The 24,746-nt window shown below is 44.0% G+C and overlaps 1 protein-coding gene across 34 annotated transcripts in view; it reads right to left on the reverse strand.

The window, feature by feature from the left end:
- Rbms1 (RNA binding motif, single stranded interacting protein 1) overlaps positions 1–24,746 on the reverse strand; it is a 224,219-nt gene that overhangs the window by 38,892 nt on the left and 160,581 nt on the right. For all 34 annotated transcript variants that reach the window (XM_087653103.1, XM_087653097.1, XM_087653091.1 and 31 more), the window contains 2 exon segments: positions 7,748–7,806; positions 2,718–2,809 (listed from right to left, as the gene is read on the reverse strand). In XM_087653103.1, the coding sequence (XP_087509229.1) occupies positions 2,718–2,809; positions 7,748–7,806 (151 nt within the window).

A 24,746-nucleotide genomic window follows, 5' to 3' on the forward strand; every position in this document is an offset into this window, starting at 1 on the left:
TTCTCCTGGATATTCTCTGAAGAGAAAGGGGGAGATTTGCAGAGTGAGTTAGGATGGGAGTGAAGGACAGCACTGTGGCTTTCTGACTAAGCCCTGTCCTGCTTGTCCATGTCTTAGTCACGCACTGACTGCAGGGCCAGAGTTAGTGTGCTCCAAAGCAGAAAGCGAGGCTCCCTGTGGTCGCACTTGCTTACTCTCTCATAGGTTTGCAACACCAAACTGGATGCTCACAGGATGAGGCAATGACCCGAAAACCAGGATGCTTTCTTAATTTCTACTCTGGAGGTAAAGAACACCCTAGGCCATCTTAGTGCCTTGCCCTGGGGTTATAAAGAAAAGATCACCTTAGAATCTTATGATGAACCCCTAAACCTTCATCTGTGTTGATGCCTGCATTCGAAGCACCTCTAGGCTGGCAGCTGTAGAAGCTGGGCGGCTACCTTCCCTCTCAGGTCCTTGCAGGTGATCTACGTTTTCCTTATAGTCCTTGAACTTCCATAAGCCTCTTTCCTGCATTTGTGAATGTTCCTCGGGGAGGGAGCGTGTGCTTATTCAGAAGTAGCCAAGGGCAGCATTCAATTATTTTCCTCTGCACTTCATAAAGTCCGAAAATAGAGAACTATTGCTCTTTTGAAAAGACTTGAAATAACATACTGCCAAATTTCAGGCTTGAGAGTATCTGCCATGACAAATGATGCCGGGAAAGAAGAAAGAACCCTCGAGTGTCTTCATTAATGCACTTTAGGTGTTAAGGACATCATCCATGCTTACGTTTGGTCTGTCAAGACCAGGACTAAGTTAAGGTTTAGTTAGTGTGACTCTGAGAAGGGTATGGTACAAAATCCCTGTTACTGAACACAGCCTGTAAGAGATGCAGGGTGCGTCAAGGGTGCCTCCTTCTTACTTCTCTTTACTATGCTTACTGGAAAGCTCCAGACGGTGTTTTATGTCTTTAACCCCAGTCCTCGGGGGGTGGGGGTGGGGTGGAGGTAAAGATTCTGAAGTCATGGTCATCCTCAGCTACAGAGGGAGAACAGTCTGGGTTATGTGAGACTCTACCTCATAGAAAAAGAAAAGGCTCGCTGAATGCAGGTTGGAGGCGAACACTTTGGAACTGTAACCGCCCTGGATCAGTGACTCTGATCATGCCAAACTAAGTCTTCCAAGTCTATCAAGTCATCTGAGGCTTCAAGCATTTTATACACTCACATGTATGTCCTTGCCCACATGTGCTACGGTGTGCTTACTGTTACCAGAGGGGAAGTTGTAGGAGTTGGTGCTCCCCATCTACCAGGTTGGTTCTAGGGACTGAACCCACGTTACTGAGCTTGGCAGTGGGTTTATTGGCTGAGCCATCTCACCAGAAGCACCCTGACTGTTGATGAATCTGAGGCCAAAGGAGACATAGGCTAGTCAGTCAATCCCTTCACATTTCCAAGTGATGACATTTTGGATTTTGTGGTTGTTGTTGTTGTTATTGTTTGTTTGCTAGTTGTTGAGAGAGGGTTTCAGGTGTAGGGTTTTAACCTGCCTAGGAAACGAGCAAAAGAGAATGCAGCTCAGAGAAAAGCATTATGCCTTACAGTAATTAAAACCCATGCGTACTGTGCTAGAACGCTTATGAAGCGTGAAACATATGCCCTCCGTTTTATAGCCCTTGAGCACTTAGGCATATTCCTCACTTGGAGAAGTATTTCGGCAATATTCCTCAGCTAGGGTGATAAAAGTTCACCAGAAACAAGTCTTGAATAAAGTCTATATGGAACCACTGAAGGATAGATTCACACTGCATAAATAATCAGCACGTGAAAATTCATCTCGCTATTATACAGGTAAAACAGCGTCCACGGCACAGTTATACCCAGCCGCTCAGGTGTAGAAATCCACGTGTGAGCCAGTTATATATCCCTTCAAAATAAGGCACTCTGTGCACCTTTAACTGTGTGCATCTGTGTATGGAGGAGAGGCTTTACGTTAGATGCCTTTCTTCATAGCTCTCCACCTTATTGTTGGACAAGATCTCTCACTGAACCTGGAGTTGTCCAATTCAGCTCGACTGGTTGGCTAGCAAGCCCATGACCTCTTCCTATTCCCTGTCCAGCACAGAGATTCCTGAGGTACTCCACAGCTTTTTACCTGACTGTAAGGGATCTGAACACAAGTCCTTAGGTTTGCAGTCACTTTTCCAACCAGTCATCTTCCAATTCCCTCCCCCAATTACCATATGAAATTAATTTCCCGATTATCATTCAAAGGAATGGGTTTCCCTGTGACATTTCTACACAGACATATTATGATATTTTGTTCTTATTTTTCCCTCCCCGTTCCTTCTCTCTTCTTTTTGCTGGTTTCCCTCTTCCCTTCAGACAAGCTTCCATTCTGGTTTTGAGACAGACATATTCTATTACTTTCTCTTTGAGGCCTGCCTACAATGGATTACATCCTTGGGCAAAGAACTGTAAAGTTCTCTTTTAAGAAAACAGTATAGATCTGAAAGCCTTCTGTAATTCTGATTACCCCCCCCAAGATCAGGTGCTATTTCTGGATTTACATATTGGGTTAAATAGGATATAAAATATACACATTTGTCAATTCTCCTTTAGAACATGATCAACCCTCTTTTGGACTATGATGAGGACAGCCTCTGTGCCCGGGTGCACCTCAGTGCTTAGCAGGATGGACGAACAATGACCTCAGGAGCATAGGCCTCTGCTCACCTTTGCCATCTGAGCCTGGACTCCACTCGCCTTCAGGGCGGAGACAGCTTTCTGGGCTGCTGCAGGACTGTCAAAGTCAACAAATCCATAACCTGAAATGCAAAAGACACTCTTCTTAGGTCATTACTTCTTAATTACATAAGGTGTTTAAAAAAATTTAAAAAAGACTTCATTTTGGTTCTAATATAGGCAACAGAAGCAGAGGTGTCCTGTGGGCACATAGGTACCCACAGCCATGTTGCAGTGGCTTCCTCGGGTCCTTCAAAACACCTCTTAAAAGTGTGTGTGTGTGTGTGTGTGTGTGTGTGTGCATGCACCAGTGTGTACGTGTGTACGGGAAGGGTGGCTTTGAGCTCTGTTTTCTTAAAGATCTTCTAAGGTGTGTGATAGTTGGAAAAAACCTGACATTTAAGTTGCTTTTCAGGGGGAGAAAAGGAGATGTGTCAGGGGTGACAGACAACTTCAGCCAATTTTTAAAGAATACAACAACAACAACAACAACAACAACAACAAGACAGAGCTATCTGATGGAGCTAAAAAAAAATGAGAGAAACAAACGTCTAGAGATGATCCCTTAGTTTTAGCAGTTAAAATAAGTATAAACATTTGATATTTAAATATAATCTAAATTTTAGTACCTAGTTAAAAGTATTCATTTACCTAAAGTAACAGGAGATAGTGAAAATACCTCAAGACACCTAAACTAGTCACTTCGCCCATCTCCGTGTAAAGTGTAAGGTTGGTATGCACTACAAGGATACACATAAACACCTAGGAAAGGCCGCTCTACCGAGCTCATCTGCCTGTGGTCTCACAAACACTGTTAATGAGCTTATTATCTCCGTGCCCAGGCCACAATGAATCAAAACAGGAAATTAGGGGGCAGAGGGCTGAGGTGGGCAGGACTGTAAAATGTATACATGCACGGCACCTGGTGGTGCAGGCCAGGGAGGACAGCCACAGTAAGGGGCAAAGAGCCCGAGCCTCTCATACATATGTCACACAGACACTCCGTTTTCATTGCATGTAGCAACTCTTGACATACTGAGGAGCATGTAAGCATATCTAATACTATTTGAAGGAGACTTGCCCACATTTCAGCTATTTTTCTGAACTCACATCACTCATGAAGTTTTATTTTTGTAGAGGTCATATCTCTATTATGCTTGTACGCATATCTATGTAGACATACATGTAGTGCATTCGTTTACATTTTTGAAACCTTTGTTTGAGGCAAGGTCTTGCTATGTGGCCCAGGCTACCTTGGACCTGCGTTGCTCCTCAGCCTCATGAGTACATGAACACTCCATGCCTGGCTCTAAAATTTTTTTTTTTTTTAAATAAGTATAACTTGAAAAGGAATGGCACTATCTAGAAGGTTGTGAAGAGGAGGAGCCAGGCCAACCATTGATATTCAGAATTTATAGAGAAACAGTAGTTTTGAGAATGTTGTGCTGGTATCAGAGAAACAAGCATTCAGCAATGAAGCCAAACAGAACACTCATCGGCCATGCTGCGGCACTGGCCTCAAAAGGTACTTCTTCACGAGATAAGCTGTAATGGAAGACTATCGATTCCAGAAGTGGCTGTTTCAGGAGAGACCGATGCGGCAAGCAGAGGCTCCTTTACATTGCTTAGAACTGGGTTGAGAGGGGCTTGATTTGATTTATCCAGGACAGAAATAGCCAGGTCGGCGGGAAGGGAGAGGAGGCAGCTGATCCTCGTTACAGCACAGAGTGCCCCCAACTGCTAGCTCAGAGGGCAGGTTGCACATGTTTGGAGCTTACGCTGACAGGCATTGCTCTGGGCACAATCAGGTGAGCTCTGCATCTGGTGAGCTCTGCATCTGTCTCTCAAACGACACGGTATCGGGGGATCCTAAGCGGACGCCCTGCTCTACTGAACTGATGCAGCTCCTGCTGATGGACACTTCTTCCACCAGCTCTGCCAAAGCCAACACAGCACGATAAGCGGAGCATCTCTCCTCTGATGCTGTTCCTTGTACCCGAGGTTGCAATCTGCTCATGTCATAGAGCCGTTCTTTCTACTGACTCAGTAAAAACACATCATCCCGCCATTACTAGTGTGTGCTTCTGGTCTTTGCTGAAACCTACAGTAAGAATTCATAACTACTTACTGAAGGCAAGCACAACAGGTAAGCACGCAACTGTGGGCTTTCCCTTCACCTGTGCTTTCAGGTAAAGACCTTTAAAAGTTTATATAGGGGCTGGAGGACCAATTAGGCTTCTTTATATAAACAGGGCTACCGCTGTCTTTGAAGGTGGGGCTTACTAAGTAACACGCAGATTTGCTCACTGAGCTCCAAGGAGATAAACCATCAGGACTTAAGAGACCAACAGTCATGTTTACCTTGCTTACTGAAGCCAGCCCCACTGTGAGATGGCTGGATACAGCACAGCTGTGTTTTCCCTTTCTGCCTTGGCTTCTTTCAGACCCAGGCTTGTTGGTGATAAAATGAACGTCTCTGCCCTCGCTCTATCTATCAGCCGAATCGATCTGCACCCCCTTTCCTTATGTGCTAATGTATGCATGTGCTCTCCTCTTCTCTGTAACCCAGTTTCCTGGTGCATCCTTGGTGAGTGTTCTTGTCCTGCCCTGCCTACGTGGTAAGCACTTAAAACCCACACGTCTGCTGCCAAATTCTGACCAAAACTAAAATACAGAATACCAACCGAATCTTCAGCGGCTAACATACCTTAAGCAGACTTAATATTTTCTTTTAGCTTAATTTCATCCAAAACAGAAGTCTTGGTGTCATGTGTGAATTTCTTGAATATATTTAATCTCTAAAAGTTATATTTAATATAGTATTTCTCACTTAAAGTAATTTTCTATAATCTCTTACGGTCTAAGTTATCTATATTCACCATAACTATAAGTGAAAAAAACCACACACACACACAGATACATACATATATATATATATATATATATATTTATATATATATATACTAACCATAGCAAGTTACCATGGGTAGCACGTTGTCTGGCTTTCTTATGAACCGAACTGTTACTTTTCATTTGTCTCAACATTACTCCCCCCATCCCACAAACTCATCCTGGCCTACATGACTTTACAAACCCACTCTGGATCACCTTCTCCTCTTATCCATATGCCACACCCCTATGTAGCCTATGTACACTGCCCAGAGGCTAGTGACACTGAGAATTGTGGGTGGGATCATGCTTGGCCCCACACAGGGCAGCGTCTCCCAAAACCTGCTGACGGGAAGGTGTCCAGGCCACTTGCTGGATTGAATGTCAGTTCTGAATCACCTTTACCTTTCTTTAGAAGCCTCATTAATCTCTCTACTTTATCTATGGACACTTTCCAATCATGCAGCGTTGCATATGGTAGCGTGGGATTAGCTGTCATTTCTTTTTACTCATGCCCTTGCCTAGACCACACTGAGCATGGGGTAGAATTTTGGCTTCTAGGAAAACAGCAGCCATGGGAGAAGAGAAGAGCAGTGTCCTTCAGTGTAGCATGTGCTGGATGGAGAGTTTAACTAGGAGGAGGGGTTCTTTGCTACTCATGGCGGCAGCTCTCACTTTTCAGCATCCTGAACCGCTACATCAGATTCCTTTTGGGTGAGGAAGAAGGGGGGAGAGGTATGACAGGCTAAAACCATTTATCCACTGTTTATTTTTTTCCCAGTTTCAGGCTCACTTTGAGATCAGCTTCCTGCTTTGGGGTTAGCAAGAGCCTGTTTTTCTCCATAAAACCGAAGGACATTTTTGTTTGTTTGTTTGTTGTTTATATTTGTGTGTGTGTCTCCCTGATTGTCCAAGTCATTTATTGATGTTAAGGAAGCTTAATCTTGGCAGCTAAGTGCATGCACTTCCGCACGCATTTGACTCTCTCTGGTTTAATTCATTTTAAATATTTATTGGGTACCGTTCTACATAAAGCGCACTCTATTCACTATCCTAAGGCAAAACTGCCTTAATATGCCATGTTGATTAAACATGGGCTTAGATATTTGCCACAATAGCTCCTTTAAATCCAGGCACTTTGAAGAGGAGAGAGTACAATGGACCACTTCAAGTCTAGATTAAAGGGAAGGACCGGCTTACAAGCGGAGGCCTCACCATAGGCCCCATTTATGTTCCCTGCCTTTTTCATTGCTAAGCCAATGCCCCATCACCACTACTTGAAGAACTAGGGTCTAATTAACGAGCAGATTTGCCTTCTCTGCCTATTTCTGTCAACCTTGCTTCAATTCCCAGGGTCAGTAGTTAGATTCAAAGTCAGCTGACTCCATTCTTCCATTTTCCTAGAAATCACATGCCTATTGTTAAGATGCTGGATCATTAAAAGTCAGAGGCACACAGCATCTGCGCTGCCCTGCTCCAGCCGCTTGCACTCCCAGCTCAAGGAGCCGGATGAGCTCATCCTAATTGCATGGAAAACTGAAGGTCAGTGCATCAAATTAATGCAGCAGCATATTTCAAAGGGGCACATGACCTCCTCTCCCCGGTACAATTTGGTCAGTGAAAATGGCTCTCTCCTCCCTGCTGCCAATATTGTCAACAGGCATTCAGCAGAGAACAATCGGGAGTATTGAAACATGTAATTAAGTACTGCTTAAAACTACTCTATTCTAATTAATAGAGCCAATTTACACAATATGTAATCTTTTCAGTTCTTTAGTACAGTCCAACGGTCTTCAGTAAGCAGCTCTAATCTCCTCGGGCTCAGGAAAGAAAAGCTATTCTCCAGTCCTGCTCCCCCTTTTAAAGGCAGGGGCTGAAAGCCAATTCGTAGTTTGCATGTTAACTCTACTGGCGCCAAATCCTGAATGCTGGCAAACTGCAGGTTGCTGGGTTTCCAGCCAAAATTCAACCCGGGACAAACAAACGTAAGCAATATGCAGACATTGTGCAAGAGAGAGACCGGGTGCCGCAGGAGATGTGGCTTTTTCAGACCGTGAGGTTGTGAAACCTAGGGCTGTTGCACGGTCTTTCTACAGCCATGAGTGAGTACACAGAGGCCCACAGGAACGTACCTTTGCACTTGTTGGTTGCCTTATCCAAAATCGCCTTCGTGGAGACAATCTTCCCGTATCTAAAACAAAAGGGAAGAGAAGAAGTTACAAGGAGCTGTTATTCACGGCTAAGTCCAAAGAACACACACACACACACACATTTTTTTTTTTTGTCAAACATCTGCAAACTTTAAAGCACAAAATGTTCTTTAATAAGGGGAAACGCAAGGAGATTTCTGAACTTTAAACTAAAAAAAAAAAAAAAAGAAGGAATGGTCAGGCTTCCCCTTTGAAGCTCTGTATTAAGTTTGATGTTTAGCTTTGAAGAACAGGTACTTTCCTGACAATCTTCAAGAAAAAAAAAATGAACAAAACACTCTATAAAAAAAAATTTTCCCCCTTCTGGTAACATTATGTCTGTGGCCAACTACAAAGTCAAATACAAGGCCACTGATCTATTACAGTTCTATGACCCACACAGCTTTTTATGAAATACAGTCAGGGAGACAGTTGTTGCTTCATTCTATTCATCCTGGTTCAGGGAGCAGTGCTGTGTGGCCGGAGGCTGGGTGGCAGGTGTTTATGTGCTGTGCTTATCAAACTTAATGGCAAAAGATAGGGGCTTTTCTTCTTTTGCCAAAGACTTCTATACTTTTAGACATCACTAATATCACTTCTACCTCAGTAGTCGCTGCTCGGTTGGCAAGAGTGAGCATGTGCACGTGCATGAGATAGGCTGTGGAGACCACAAAACAGCAAACTGGGATTAATCCCTAGTTATCGCTGCGTTCATGAGAAATGGGGTTGGATTCCTTAGGGTGTCATAGAAATCGGGGTGAGGAAAAATGCAGAATGTTCTGACTTGGTGCACTGCTGCTAAAGGTTAAATATAATTTATAAACATGCACAGAATACTAACCCCACACCCTCTTGGTGCGGACCCTAGGAAAGGCGCTACAACCTGTACTTGGTTTTTAAATGCTCAGGGGAAAGTTTGGAAAAATATTTAAAATTTTAAAATCAAGGTAAACTTTGGAGAAATGTGCAGGAGATATCTGGGGCCTAAATTTCCTCATGTATACACACTAAGTTCTAAAATTCCATTTTCCTGATGGTTAATTGACACGTTTTTAAAACATGTCCTTTTATGCCTTGAATTATCATGACTGGCTTTTGAGGATTAGAAAAAGATGGAGTCTTCTTGCTGAGGAGTCTCTGGGTGGCTGTCCACTTGTCTGGCGTGTCACAAGTACTCTGAGGTACTGAGGAGGAAGAGAAACTTAAGTGTCTCAAGCGGGTTAGGCAATCAAAGAGTTCTACATTAGGTTTCACGCTCTGAATATTATATATATTATATACTTGTCCTTGTATGTGAATGTGGCTGAAACACATTTGTCTGTGAGAAACTAATGGCGAGAGCCACCTCTCTTGTCCATTTAAGTCCCCTCCTTCCACTCTGGATAATCATGTAGTCAAGTGAGTTCTAACTAGGCATGAAAGTAAGGATAATTTAAGGTTCGAATGATAATTACATCCATGAGGCATAATGCAGCACGAACACCTTCAATTCCCAGAAGAAACCCCGAGTGCTCATAATCACATTACTATGGATCGCCAAGTTTACAGAAATAGACGTAAAGAACAACGGATGCCAGAAACGAAGAAAGGCAGACCTAAGGACGGCCCATCAGCACCTGCTCCTTTGCCAAGGTCACATGCTTCCTTATTCTCTGCACTCACTCTCTCATGGGCAGTGGTCAACGGAAGCATTTCTTAGACTCCGTCACACTCATCCAACAGCAGGGATGGCTGGTACGACTCTTATGCCTGAGGTCTCTAAGAGACAGTCTCTCTGTCAGCCAGAGAGCAGGGCACTTAAGAGGCCAGGGGTTGGCACCGTCTCTTCCGCTGCTGCTCTGAACCCTTTGTGATGGCGAAGACAGAGAGATGTAGGGAAGTAAAGAGGACAACACACAGGCCATGCCACATCCCTGCCCACCGTGCCCTTCCTTCTCTGCTGACTGCGACATTGAAGCTCACCCTCACACCTATGCTGTGTGCATTTCTCTTCACTGTGGGAGACCCCTCAGGGGTGCCTCTCATTCCATTCCAGTGGCCCATGCAGGGGTGCCTGGGTCCACTCTGCTTCTCTACTCCCTCCTTACATTTAATATGTGACCCTTGACCGTCTTTATTTGGACATTTATCCAGAGATATGGCTGCAATTAATTTTTGTATGGTATTTCTCTTCCTAGCTTTTGTTTCTGTCTTAACCTTTCTTTCTACCTAAGTGTATTAATATTACACTAGGCTATCAAGTATTAGTTAGAAATGGCCTCGTGCCCACCACTGTTTAAAGTTTATTCTCAAAAGCATTCCAAACACATATTCCATCTTCCCCTTGGTCTATATTCAGTAGCGTAGCACTTTACTCTCCCCTTTCTGCCAAACTCAGGTTACCCAGGACTGTGTCAATACACGCACTCTGAATGCAGACAGTAATCCTGCTGAGTTTTGTCCTGATGCTTCCAAAATTCCCAATCCTGTCTAGACTTACTTAAAAAGCACCGAAAACCCTCCCAGACTCCTCACCACTGGTCCTTCTAAGAGGACCCATCTGCCACATAAATCCACCTCGAACACCATTGTAGACATGCCCACGCCACCTGCCCATTACCTCAGCTTACCATCCTGATCCTGGAGAACCTGTGCAAATCTTATTTTCCCAGAAGCCGGCCCTAATTGTCTCACTGATTCACTGAAGAAATAATAAAGGGGATTATAGTTACCGAAGTCCTACTTACACTCTTAAGGGCCGGGCCACGAGCAAGGATGAGGATACGTGTGGTGGGTGTGTTCGACGCGGTACGTGTTTTATGTTTTTTTTTTTTAATCGGTTGCTACTCCTATTTTTGTGAACAGTAAAACAACAACAACAACAAAACAACAACAAACCAACCAACCAAACAAACAAAAAAAAACCAACCCAAACAAACAGGACCATGGTTTAAGCCTAAGAGTTTGCCTAAATTTCTGAAGTTCAAAAAAACCCACAGTCTTAAAGTTTTCACTGCAGGCTGTCTCTGAAGTGCTTGTGAGAGGCAGTTTGTCCTTCAGAAGGAGTTGGGAGGACCAGATGGTCTCCTCCACCTCAGTACTGACTCTCTGTTTCCCCCCCAAGGCCGAGCAGTGTTTACTTTTTAGCACGAAACAAAAACACAGGGCTCCAGACTGACAAAGGGGAAAGTAACAGAGGAGGCGCTTCTGAAATTTACCAGTTTTACTTTTCCGCTGTGGCTTTCATCAGCTCGTGGGCTAGGACAGAAAGACTGTGATTTCACAGAAAGTTACGAGGGTTTCACTGTCTGAGGAGTCACGGTCTGCTGGCTCCTGCACACAGTGAGGTGATTATCTGGAGCCACTGAGGGGTGTTGAGGGGTTTCGCTTTCATTAAACATCTCCCGTGCTGTCCACTCAGAAGCTACGCCCAGAGCGCAATGCCAAATGGCCAGCACTGCTCTGACAGCTTTACTTGCAATGAGGTTTAATAATGGGGGTGGTGAGGGTGGCGGGGGTTGGGGGTGCAATTAGAACTTAATCTGAATCTACTGTCAATCACCCAGCGCCCACAAGATTAACAGATGTTTGGGTACAAATTCATAAAGGGATAAGAACTTTCAGCTACCCTTGTTCCCATTTAGATTTTTTTTTAAATTATTGAGGAAGAGAGATGTACACTGTACTGGGTAAACGCTGACTCTAAGAACACCAAGCAGGACATACCCAGGAATGTAAGGTCCAGGGCTGTGGGGAAGCCAGTATGTCTGTGTTCCTCTTTAGGTTTTATCCAACTTCAAAGTAACTAGGCTCAGGCCACAGCCCTCTCGCTACCCCTCATCATAATACTCTTGGCTAAGAGGAGTTAATCCACTCCAGAGGAAGCAGTGGCAGAAAAAGGATAAAGAGTAATTAAGAGACGGTGACTGGAGAATAATTAGAATTTCAAAGGGAGAGGATAACAAGTTAGGAATTCACATTGAGGCCCCTTGCTCTTGCAGACCTGGCTGAAGACCTGCTCAAGATGTACTGAAGCTCCTTTGGTTTGCAATATATCTTTATTCCTCCCCCGTTTCTGCTTACGAGTAAAACCAAACATATTTTAGTTTTAATTAAACAATTATTTGCTGTCCCCATAGCTTTCTCCTTACAGAATTATAACCTCCCCCATTTCTTTGGTTTATCTTAAATCCCGAAAGCCATATACTACTGAAATTAGAACACAGATTCTTAGGTTGACAAAATTAAAATCGCCTAAAGTCCTAGGTCTGAGTGTCCGTGTACCTCCTTACAGGGTGTGAGCATTGGCTGTGCGTGTGTAAAGGAGTGCACCCTCTGTTCCCTTCCCCACTTTCCAGCCCCTCTTCCCAGTTACAGGAGAGCTTAGAAAATGGGAGCCTACACCAGCCACCACCGACAGATGGCGATCGTGGTTGACATGTTCCCTTAACACTTGGCATTTCAAAAGTTTAAATGCTGGCGGTGCTTGTACTAGATTTGGAATATGCTATGGACATTCCCGAGGCATCATTTATTGCTTACTAATCATTAAAAATAGTCGATGGGAATATTAAAAATAACGTATTTGTAGTGCTAACAGAAAAGGACACATTTGAAAAAGCCAAATATTGCTCATGAGTACAGGAGGGTGGCTTATGTTCAGATTCGAGATGATATGACTGCGTAAGTGGTAACAGACAGCAAGGTGGACAGACAGTGTCGAATGACGATAAACTAAGGAAAAATATTAGAAGCTGCTGACTTCGTTAATTCCTGGGGGTGGGGGATCAAAGGCATGTGTCATATTAATAAACTCTTACTTTTCTGCACAGTGATTGTCTTATAATTTAATCCTCACAGCAACCTTTGAATAGGTGGTTTTTGATTCAATTTTGCACACGTGAAACTCAGGAGCAGAGTGAGTCTACCCAGGGTTACACAGCTTGCAAGCAGCAAAGACAGGAAGTTTGCTTTGGAGTTGAAAGGCCACGCATGTTGACAATTACAGAAGCTTGGGTCACCGAGCGCAGACAGGTTCAAAGCAATTCCACTTTGAGTTGCGTGCTTTAGATGGAGAGAGGGCGGACTGTCGCTGCTAATGTCTCTGGGACGGATGCTGATAACAGTCAGAGAGAGAGGTCACGTGGTCTATCTTGGGATCAGATACCCAATAAAATATGTCGGTGAGGGGAAGCACAACTGGCTTTAAAGTCTGAAAGGAATCATTCATGAATCTATTTCATGGTACGTAAAATATGGGGACTATCTGTCAACCCCCTCTTGTTATTTTGGAATTGTGAGGGGAAAATTAAAAAAAGCCCTAATATACAAATACAAATGTATCTTCACCCTGCATGTCCTGTGTGCGCCATCTACAGCCATACGCTCACGCCTCTGCACAACCATAACCCCACCCCTACCTCGACAGGCACGGATTAACTCTGAGGATGGAGTTCTCCAGCTACCCTTTCTCTGACTTTATTTTGTCATGGACTCTTCAGGAAAAGGTATTTCCTCAAATTTGCTTTAATTCACAGAACCGTGTAGCTGGACAGAGGGAAGAAAGGAACGTACAAGTGATACCCATTTAACAGAAAGGTTTGTTAATGAACAAGGCCTAAGGAAACGCAGGAGTGAGTTACCCAGGCTCTTCTGAATCCCCCACTACCGTGAATAATTCAATTGGTAATATTTTCTCTATTTAATAAAAGAAATATTGAGGATTCGCAAATGAGATACAAGATAAGAAAAATTTAAAGAAGGCAACCGAGTTCAGATCTCCTAAGACTTCGTATGTTTCATGCTGACGGTTTTTACGGTTCATGCATGGTTTCAGGAAACTGGCCTAGGACATGACAATATTAAGTGCATATAAAGACAGTCAAGTTTCCGTTTCAGTTGTCTGAACTCAGATAACCGCCCCATCTGCTTGTGCTGTACGGCTGCAAAGGGTGGCGAGCACACAGCGCAGGGAACTAACTGTGCCGTACACAGCTAGACGAGAAGCCAGAGTTTCCAGGAGGAGAACGCCTGGCAAGGAATGCAACTGCAGGACCTGAAGGTCAGACACAACCGAAGCCCTGCTGCGGAAGGCCAGCCGATCACAGGAAAGACGAGAGCAGCACGAGGGAAGAGATCAAATCAAGAACGAGGCTCACCAATATTCATAGCATGCCCTCGTGTGACCTTCACCGCACACAACCTATGAAAAATGTATAAGATGCCGGATCTACTATGAAGGGGACAATCCTTTGAGGGAGGCGAGGAATTTTCAGGGTAAACCCACCTCCGTACCAAATAAAAATCTTGTGTGCAGAATCCTAAACAAAGAAGGCATAAATGCAGAGGGAGTGTCAGGCTGAACAAGGCAGCCTTTGGGGAGAGCAGACACCCAGGCAGGCTATGAAGAGAGGCTCAGCCAGCAGATGTTTCGTGCAAACCTATGTGAGAACAACAGAAATCGAGGATGGGGAAGGGCCTGGAGTCGCCCGCCTTCCAGAGAAAGGGAACGCATCTTGGCTGGAGGTTTTTCAAAACAACCACGGAATGAAACAGCAGACTCAAGATTTTTATCAAGATTCACGAAACAGTTGATGCCCAGGATTAGCAAAGACAGCCATGTCTTTTAATTTACTTTGCTGTATGCCTACAAATTAGTATGGATGACTGAGGGGAGCAGGGCTTTCCAGAGGCCAGCAGAGATTTAAGACAAATGGCTTCTCTGAAGGAGCCTTAAATGCTCAATTAAACTTCTGAGAAAAGCAGTCCCAGGTGTCTGCTGTGGAGAGCCAGCGACTTGCTCGTGAATTCAGAAGACAGGGAAAGGAGACCCTCAAGTTCAAGTTTCTGAACCGGGGAGGTCAGTGAGTTTAGCCCAGTGCGCAGGCTGGGATACGTGGCAGAACCCAGCCTCTTTTCATGTGTTCTCCCTCTCAGGGGCAGGTAGCCCAGCGGTCTTTCATGGGACAATATCACAGAGGCTCTGGTATGAAGCACCACTCCATGTTTCCTTCTCAAAAGATTTAATATATCCTTTAAATGAAAATAAAATTGGTAATTTCCTTCCGGATTTTAGAACCGATAAACTTTCTCATTAATCTCAAAAACATCCTCGTCGACTTTCCTATATGAGCCCAGGACTGTTCCTACCATATTCAGCTAGAAATAAAAACCACACGGAGACTGAACATTAAACTACCTCGCCAAAAACAGCAAAGACGCCCATTGGGTGGGTGGGGCATATGGTCTGTGAAAATGTGTAGCCTTTCTTCTAAATAAAAGCACTGCGGCACACCAATGTTCACGCACATCATAACAGCATTTCACAGACGACTTTGTAGCTCTTCAGGGTACAGTCATAGATGCTTGGACCCAAATCAGTGTTCCCCAGTATTTCTATGTTAGAGGAAGATAATGCATGCTGGAGACAGAATCAAGGGGTTTAAGTGTATGTCACTGAATTGATCTCAAAGTCTCATTCACTGATAAATATTCAAGTCCTAAAGCAAGGACAACTTGGCTACAGAAGGTAGTTGGGGCTTTTGTTACTGTTTTGCTTTGCTTTGGTTTTGTTTTTTCCTGTGTTCTGTCTGTCCTGGAACTTGCTCTGTAGACCAGTGTGGCCTTGAACTCGGTTATCTGCTTACCTCTGCCTCCTGAGTACTGAATTAAAGGCATGTGCTACCACTGCCCGGCTAGAAAGTAGCCTTTATCTCTGGATTGGTGAAACCATCAAGATTACTTATAAAACTATTTTCCTCTTCCCCTACAGTATATAATGCATTGCTTATGCTGACTTGGTGGTCTCACCTTTTGTAGTGACGTACCATAAGGAAAACTTGGTTCTAACAGAAAGAAAGCAGGGAGTTACAACTATGGAGATGTGGCCTCAAGTTCTAATATAATCAATGATCGGTTCTGTGTCACTCTTGGTATACAACTGCCCAAAATATCTGCATCACAGAAGACAATATGGATTGGCTATCGCGGTTTTTTTTTTTTTTTTTTTTTTTTGGTAATGACACCAATGAGAGGCAACCTGGACTACTTTCTTATCAAAATATTAATGTACTGCAAAACTCTGAGAAAGAACAGACCCACTGTTTTTGTTACTTTTAGCATAGTTTTCTTTGCATATCGCATATAAACACTCAAGTGTATTGGTTGAACACATACAACATAAACAGGCAGTGTAATTTCCCCTTAATGAAAGTGTCTGGTGAGGGGGGAAAAAGGGTGGGGAAGGAAGGGATTGGCAGAAATAGAAGAGAAATATGTTATCTTTGAAAACAGATGTGGGTAGAATTGAATCCTATAAAGAAACATAGGTAGGAAAGCAATTTAGAAGTTTAACACGAAATAAAAAATTAGTAGCAAAAAGAAAATTACACAGCTGTGGCATGGGAGAAGCCCAGGTGATTATTTTTCAAACAGCCACACATATGTTGCACTTAAAGTAAACCAGTCAACCTTAAGACACACAGATACAGAGACAGACAGACAGACAGACAGACAGACACACACACACACACACACACACACACACACGCCCCAGAGTCATTAGACACTGAATGTGTACAAGTTCAGCACTGAGAGCCACATATGACTACTTCATTCAAAGGAGGACAGAAAGATAGAAGGGCTAAAGCAAACATGTTTTCCACACCACTTGAAACAGAATGCAAAATTACCTCAAATGTTCCTCTTGATTCTGCCACAAGCCAGAGTATAGGCGTCAAACTGGACATTTGTTGGCCTTACACTAAAGCTGGCTCTGATACAAAATATGGCATCAGTATACTAACTACCAAACACACTTCATCCTTTTGTAGGACAGTAATCCTCCACTGCCCCACAATCCCAGGAAGCCAGGCAGAGCAGAGACTGGTGAGAGAGACAGTATCTATCTTCCTTAGTTCGTTTCTGACAAACTTGGAAGTATGGTATAAATTCCCCCCGGTGAAAGGTCCACTTGCTTTGTGTACCTAAGGGAACAGCAGCCAGCAGCTTGACATCTCTAAATTTCCTTCGCTCAAAAGGTCACTTGTCACAGTAGTTGCAGCCCCAAGAACAGAGCCGAAGGGGAGGGATATAGGATTACCCATATCGATTACCCACAGGTTTGTCCCTGAACCACACTGTCCTTAGATACTGCAGATAAAGACAAGCAAGCATCCTACAAGCACAGGAGGAGAGACTCAGGGGCTCTGAACCTTACACCATAAGAAAGTCAAGGGGAAATCATCATTGTCTGAAAGGATGCAGCTGAAGCGAGGCGAATGCTGTAAAATTACTTCATGTCTGTTTCGCTCAATGGCCGCATCCCAAATGAAGGTGCCATGGTTCCCTCTCACTGTAACTCGGATTCACTGGATTTTCTGGGGGATGTTCTGGCTATACTCTGGAAGGCAGAGGGCTATGGGAAGCCAGGGTGTGTTAAATGCTTATCTGCTATATGACCCAGTCAGTAAGCATTTCCCCCAGTCTCAGTTGTTTGGCAAACTCTTGCGTAACAGAGCAGGTAATCACGGATTGCAAAATGCTAGATTCTTTGAAAGAACAACAACAACAACAAAAATCCCCCAAGATGCTAGAAATTAGAAGCTGGGAAAATGAAAGCTGACTGAAAGCCAAGTTCTGGAACAGCCTGAGAAGAGAAAAACTAGAGAGTCTTGGGGAAAGACCAAACACCAGTGTGTGGGACTGTTTCCTCCAAATGGGCAGGCTCCTTCCTGGAGGGGAGAGGCCTCTCCATGGACTCAGGAAGCTAGGGAAACTCAGGACACTCACAAGGCCATTCCACAAAGCTGCTCGGGGGAAAAGCACTGCAGGAAGTGAGGAGACGCCACAGTGGAGTGACCTACAGACTGTTCCGGATCCCCAAGAGCAACTTTCCATGTTTCACCACCCAAACTGGCTTCTTGATGACACTTCTGGAAATGGCCTCGGTAAACCCAACGGTTCCTTGGTGTGTCATCTATGCTCTCTTCTGGTTAAATAGACATTTGTTCATGTCCTTCTGGAAAACTCACACAACCAATGGATTCCTTAATAGCCAGCCATGCACAGTAAATGTTGGCTCTATCTGGGGAACTGGGGTGAAAGAAAGGGCTGCTTTATTTGTGCCAAATTAATATCTATCTATCTATCTATCTATCTATCTATCTATCTAGATATACACACAAACACACATGATGAGCTCAGGAAAGATGAAATTTGGTTTGGATAAGTGGGTAACTCATCAAACTAGAGTACAGTTAGCACAGAACAAAGCACAGAGTGACCTCCCCCAAGGCCCAGTCCCCAGCCAGCATTTAAAAACCAAAAAAACCTATGACCTACAAGTGATCGGTGCCGTATCGTCAGAAATATCAACGTCCCAGAGCTAGTTGGATTAATACAGCAAAGTAGGATTAATACTTGGCTAATGATGGCAGAGTAACATTCAACAGGGGAAAACAATTCATCCATAGGTTCTGACGAGGCAAAACCCAACTGAAAATGGCTTGGCTCATGTACATAAAAAACCCTGGGTTTTCCGACAGGTTCTCCGAATAACTAAAATTTATGCTGCATGGACCCTGGTAAATGGTGCTCTTGGCCCTCCTGCTCCCTGTTCCTCCCTCCATAGTTACTGGTGGAATAATGTCACCCAAAATGCTACACCAAGGTCCTAAGCCCTCTGCATGCCTTCTTTTGAAACAGGGCTCTCTCTGCAGAAGAAATCAAGGGCATGTGCCTGTCCTCCCACCCCACACCCCCTTGTCAAAAGGGGCTTTAGTCAGTATGACTGGCACCCTTCTAAGAGGGAGCCTGTAACATAAAAACAGAGGGAGTCCACATGATCCCAGAGGATCCGATGCTGCTCCCTCTGGCGGCACTAAAGACTGCCACCAACCTCCACAAGCCACAGCTAGGAAGTGACAAGGGAGGCTTCTCCTGAACCTGACCGTCAAACTTGGGACTTCTGTCTTGCAGAACTGCAGGCTAATGGACACTTGTTTTAAGCCTCCCAGTGTGTGATACTTGGTTAGGCAGGGCACCGAACAGGAAAATAAAGCTTTAGAGCTCAGTGGTGTGTTTCTTTAGAGGCCTTTGAACCTGTTCTGCCCAGTCTTCTCTTTCTGCTCTGTAAGACAATACCTCACGTGGCAAATGGACTACCATTCTGCAGTCTAACGGCGCTCTTCCCTACGGCAAGCTTTTCCTGACCTCTGCAGGATGGGCTACGCTGCCTCTGCACTGTGTGCCCACAAAAGGCAGCGTTTTCAACTCCATTGTGCTTCTTTCACAGCTCTGTCCTACCTAGACTTGCACCCTTTGGCTCTTCGTTTACCTGTTGAGTCCTGGAGAACCTCAGCACAGTGCCCTACAAATAATGGTCAACATTCAGGAGAAAAGAGTGGAGAAGTAGTACCCACAGCCTGTGCTGACCAAGTGCTTCCTGTCTGAATATAATTATTCTGAACGCCTCCATGAACCTGGCTGTGGTGTCAATGTGAAATATCCCCTCTAAGCTCTTTGTTCGAAGACTTGGACCCAGTTGGTGGTGCTCGTATGGGATGTTGAAGAATCTTCAGGAAACAAAGCCCCTTCTGGAGGAAGTTAAGTCATTAGGGTGGCCTTTACATTTGTAGTTTGGCCCTACTTCGTGCCACTGACCGTACAAGTGCCTGAAGTAATCATCGTGCATCATAGTCTGGAGCCTTATCCTACAGAGGAAGGCCCTGTAGGTACTAACCTGGGAGGGGAGACTGGAGGGTGGCCATTTTCCATGGGAAGCAGAGGGGAGTCTGTTGGTGGAGTTCTCAGGCTGAGCTAGGGGACTGCCTGGGTAAAGGGGGGGCACGCAGGGCAGTTCTTTACACACTGACCTAAGAGGGGTTACATGGTCACTACAGGGGACCAATGGTAACCAAAAAAGTGTAAGAATTTTCCCAAGAGTTAAATTTATTGTGCGATTCTGACCTTTCCTTCTTCAAAGTTCACACAGGACTCAGTTTCTTTCCTGACATCACATAAAACTTTAACTCTAGGGGTTGGGGATTTAGCTCAGTGGTAGAGCGCTTGCCTAGCAAGCGCAAGGCCCTGGGTTCGGTCCCCAGCTCAGAAAAAAAGAATAAAAAACCAAAAAAACAAAACACAAAAAAAACCCCTTTAACTCTACCTGAAAAACTATCCCAAAAGCCCTATTTTTGTTTATCTTACTAACGGTTAAAACTAAAACTAAAACAAAACCTGAAAATTGTCTGCGTTGGAGAGCGGGAGTTGAGTATTCCTGCTTTTTGAGTTAACCAAGAGTGACCAACAAGTTTAATGGCAGTAACAACAAGGGCTATTTATATAGATGGCCCAGGTTAAAAGGAAGGCTTTTAACCACACTTGATACCATTTACTTTGGGCAACTCTTAACTTAAATCAAAACAAAGTAACAACAACAACAACAACAATAAAATTCCATAGGATAGTCTATGAACTGAGCAGACCATAAACAAAAGAATTCACATGTGAAAACCCAGACAGCCACAAGAAAGTTTGACATTTTCCTGTCCCTTCAGGCCAGGCTGGGCTGGGTACGAATCAGCAATGGTGTCTCCATGTACTTCCTGTCTCCACCCTGCTGAGGCTGCAGAAAGGCAGCTCCTCAGCTTCCTGCTTCCCTTGCTGCTTTGTTTGACGAATTTAAGTATGATTCCTGGAACCCACGGAAGGGTGACAGGAGAAAAGATCCCGAGAAGTTGTCTGCTGATGCGTCAATGGCATGAGAGTGCTAGTGTTACACACACACACACACACACACACACACGCGCACACACACACACACACACACACACACACTAATAACAACTAGAGTTAAAAACAATTTAAATGAAAGTAAAATGTGTCTTGAACATGAGGAAGTATTTCATGGATCCTTAGAACGTGGAATGACCACTTTTCAAAAGACAGCTGAAATACTAGTGTTGTAAGAAACTATGAAAGCATGACATCATATGAACGATGAGTGACATCAATGAACACAGTAAGCATGTCACACAGAACAGCAACATACATTTAACACACACTAACAGTTCTTTTCAAGCGTAAAGTAGGTGTACCTTCTCTGGAGGGGACTGGCTAGAGTACAATTCAGATAGAGGTAAAAATACCAATGCTGGGTAACGGTGTAATTGAGAGTCAACTATGGTAGGCAGACTTCCTTTTTTAAAGTTGTCTGTGTGAATACATGTCTATCTGTGTGTGTATATATATGTCTATGTGTATGTGTATACATGTCTATGTATGTGTATACATGTTTGTGTGTGTACTTGTTTTTGTCTGTGAATACATGTCTATCTGTGTGTGTATATATATGTCTATGTGTATGTGTATACATGTCTATGTATGTGTATACATGTTTATGCGTGTGTACGTGGTTTTGTCTGTGAATACGTGTGCAGTGGAGGATGGAGAACAACTTCGGATGTCTCCTTCAGGAACATCTTCTTTGAGACAAGGCCTGGCACTGGCCTTGAACTCACCAATTTAGGCTGGCCTGGCTGACCAGAGAGCTCCAGGGCTCCCACCTTTGTCTCTGAGGAGATGCCATTACAAGTGTATTACTACATCCTTGCATCTTCACTTGTGTTCTGGGGACCAGATTCAGACCCTTAAACTTGCAAGGCAAGCGCTTTATTAATTGAACTATTTCCCTAGCACCCCTGAGCCATCTCCACAGCCCCAAGGCGGGCTGGCTTTCTGCTTACTTGAATAATACAAATTATACATCATCTTCATTCTAATCATGATACCACAACTCACTCTCCTGTAAGGAATAGGGCACTTGTCTTAGAACTGTGGTAGAATAGAAGATAGAGTCCTAGACAAACATCAAGCACCTCTCCTTTACGGCTTGGTGGTTAGGAGCTCCGCTTATCAAAACACTGCTTTCTTTTACCTGACCAGGTCCCCCAAGCCAGCCTGAGACCTTCCAACAGGTCAGTGCCTGTTCCAAACCACATCCAAAAGGTGGTGATAATTGCCCCCTTAACACCCAGGCAGGCCTACACTGGGCTCATTTAATCGCTCCAAGTCCTGTGTGTTTCCTTTCAAAACACCTGGATTCAAAAGGGAGGCAGAGAACAGCCCTAAGCTGCACGTCGATGCCTAGACCTGACTCCCAGCCCTTCTCAAACCCAGGATTCATCAGAGGCAGCAGGATGGGACGGAAGGCATGGAAAGTAGACATGAATAAGCATTTGCAGGTTCACTCAATGAAATATCAAACTTCCTTCTAGTGGCTGGGCATAAAACACAAGACACCCTCAAGGACAGAAGAATCGGAAACAACTGTGACAGGAATTTAGGAGGTAGTGACCACCCAGGCTTTCTAAAACCAGCAAGCGCTTCAGAGATGAAGCTACAGGACTTTCCTGCCTGAACAGGAAAGAGAACAGATGCTTGATTTGCCTGAAAGACATCAAACTTAGAGACACGTGCTGTGTCCCAAGATGCCCACGCCTGTACATCATTTTATGACGCTCCGTTTGGGAATCAATTCTAGGAATAGTTTTGTATTTTAACGTGGACATACTGTGTTACTACCCAGAGAGCATCCATCCGCAGTACCCGGAGAGTTCTCTTATTTCTCCGATAGCGCATTCTATAAGGACAGTTTGTATTATGTACTTTAGGACCACAACAAAACATTGATTAAAATGATGGACAACGTGGGATTTGTACTTGTGCTAAGTTTATAACGAATTCGTGGGCGGGCACTTAGAGTAAGAGTCAGAAAAGGCTACGCCAAGTGCTGCTGTGATGAACTTTGAGACAGTTGTCACAGTCAACCCTGGGAGAGTTTCCACATGGAAATCTTGTGGAGCCTTTGGCAGCCTGCAGAGTGGGTACAGTGCTAGTCCCGTGCTCCGGAGGAAGCAGAGTAATGTGCAGAGAAACACAGCAACACACCGCATCTTTCCACTGCCCTGCACTGCAGCAGGAACAAGTCAGGCAGAGAAATCGTATCATTTCATAAGTCTGCGGTAGAAAGAATGGTTTTGTGTCAGGCCCCTTCTGGAGTTTACTTAGCAGTCAAACCTGAGTGACAATGTGTGTTAAGGAAATGGTTAGCCAATCAGAGCAGTCTATTACTGGGGCCGAGATGGGACTCTAGCTATGAAAAGTACCAGCCGCGGAAATCACGCACCATAACCCTCTCCTTCAGGGAAAATGAAAGCTAACATCTAATCCTTTAGTCACACCGATCCAGAGTATGAAGTTTAAATTCATATAAAAACAAGTAGAGACTTGAGGAGATTATGGGGGGGAACCACCTCAGTAATAGTCTTTTAAGCAAAACACTGAATGCTATGTAGTATATACCTAAGACTTATACTGAAATGGAGGGGAAAAGATATTTATTTATCCTAGAAAAGAGGCTAAAATCCTTTATAGCTCACCATGTAATGAGAGCAAAACACCGAGTGTTAAAAACTATTCATAATGAGTGTTAAAAACTACTCCACCAAGTCTTCACAACACACAAAGAGGACTAGTTTTACAATCTGTGAGGTATTATTTATACCTACAAGCACGACAGGGACACAATTACTCAGGCTAAATGGTTATCTGACTGTCCTACCTATTACTTGAAAAGGTAGAGAGAGAGAGAGAGAGAGAGAGAGAGAGAGAGAGAGAGAGAGAGAGAGAGAGAGAGAGAGAGAGGAGAGACAGACAGACAGAGACAGACAGAGAGAGAGAGACAGGTACAGAAAGAGAGAATGTGTAAGGTTTTTTTTGGGGGGGTTGAGTATTTCTTTAAATGCAGTTTATTATGAAAGTAGTGAACCTTTTTTTTGGACATGCAGAGGTGTGATAATTTTCAGCTGATCAAATGCTACTCAGGAGAAGGAAAGCAGCAAAACAGGGTCTGGGAGCATCGAAGCTATCTACTGCCCATGCTGCTGTTATTGTCATGGTGAAACAGACAGCCCAAGATAATCCAGAGATGAAAATTATAGGACAGGAAGTTCCAAGGGGGCTTGTTCAAGTGGCTGTGTGAGAAAGACGCCGGCATGCTAAGAGACCACAGCGACCATCCCTTTCTTGGTATAAACGTCCATTACTCTTGCTGCGCTAAAAGTGTGCTCAGAGTTCTTTTCCACGTGTTCTTCTCAGCTTCAGAAAGTGCAGGGAAGACTTTTTGGAAACTCTTAGCTAATTGGATGTGCAATCCTGATGTAACTGTATCCCAAGTAGCCATGCCAATTAAAAACTTCCCAGTTGAGAGGGACTCTTTCCCCCAGGATCGTCATTATGTACTTCTAAAACTACATGGGATGTAGTTTCTAGGTCATATCTATGCACTGGTTCCCACAAGAGTCACCCTGCTAGGACTCTATGAATTTTAAATTATTTCTTATGTCTTTGTGGCTGACAAGGAGGACCAGCCATTCATTAGGAATAAAGCATGTGATGATTACCGAGTCCGATGCATTTCTGCAATGAGTTCACGTGAATTACAACAAGCTACACTTCCATTACCTTACGCCGAGCAGCTCCTTTCACGGTATAAAATTTAGTTGAATTTTCCTTTGAAACACAGACAACAACCTATTTAGCCAACTGGCAAAGATACATTAACTACAAAAAGGAAAAAAATAGTCTTTTTTTTTGTTTTGTTTTGTTTTGTTTTTTTGTTTTTTGTTTTTTTTTTTTTTGTTTTTTTTTTTTCCGGAGCTGGGGACCGAACCCAGGGCCTTGTGCTTCCTAGGTAAGCGCTCTACCACTGAGCTAAATCCCCAACCCCAAAAATAGTCTTTAGGCAACTGGCCAAATAGTCATATGGTTCTGCTGGAAGTTCCTGGGCCACCTACAGAGGTCACCCTGCCAACTTCAGCAAAAGAATTGCAAGCATGTACAAGCGACAGCCCTGCTGCAGAGAGTGTATGGAAACATCGTAAAGGATCTAATACCGAGGAAC

Source organism: Rattus norvegicus, chromosome 3 (assembly GCF_021556685.1).
Source record: "Rattus norvegicus strain SHRSP/BbbUtx chromosome 3, alternate assembly SHRSP_T2T, whole genome shotgun sequence".
Lineage (NCBI taxonomy): Eukaryota > Metazoa > Chordata > Mammalia > Rodentia > Muridae > Rattus > Rattus norvegicus.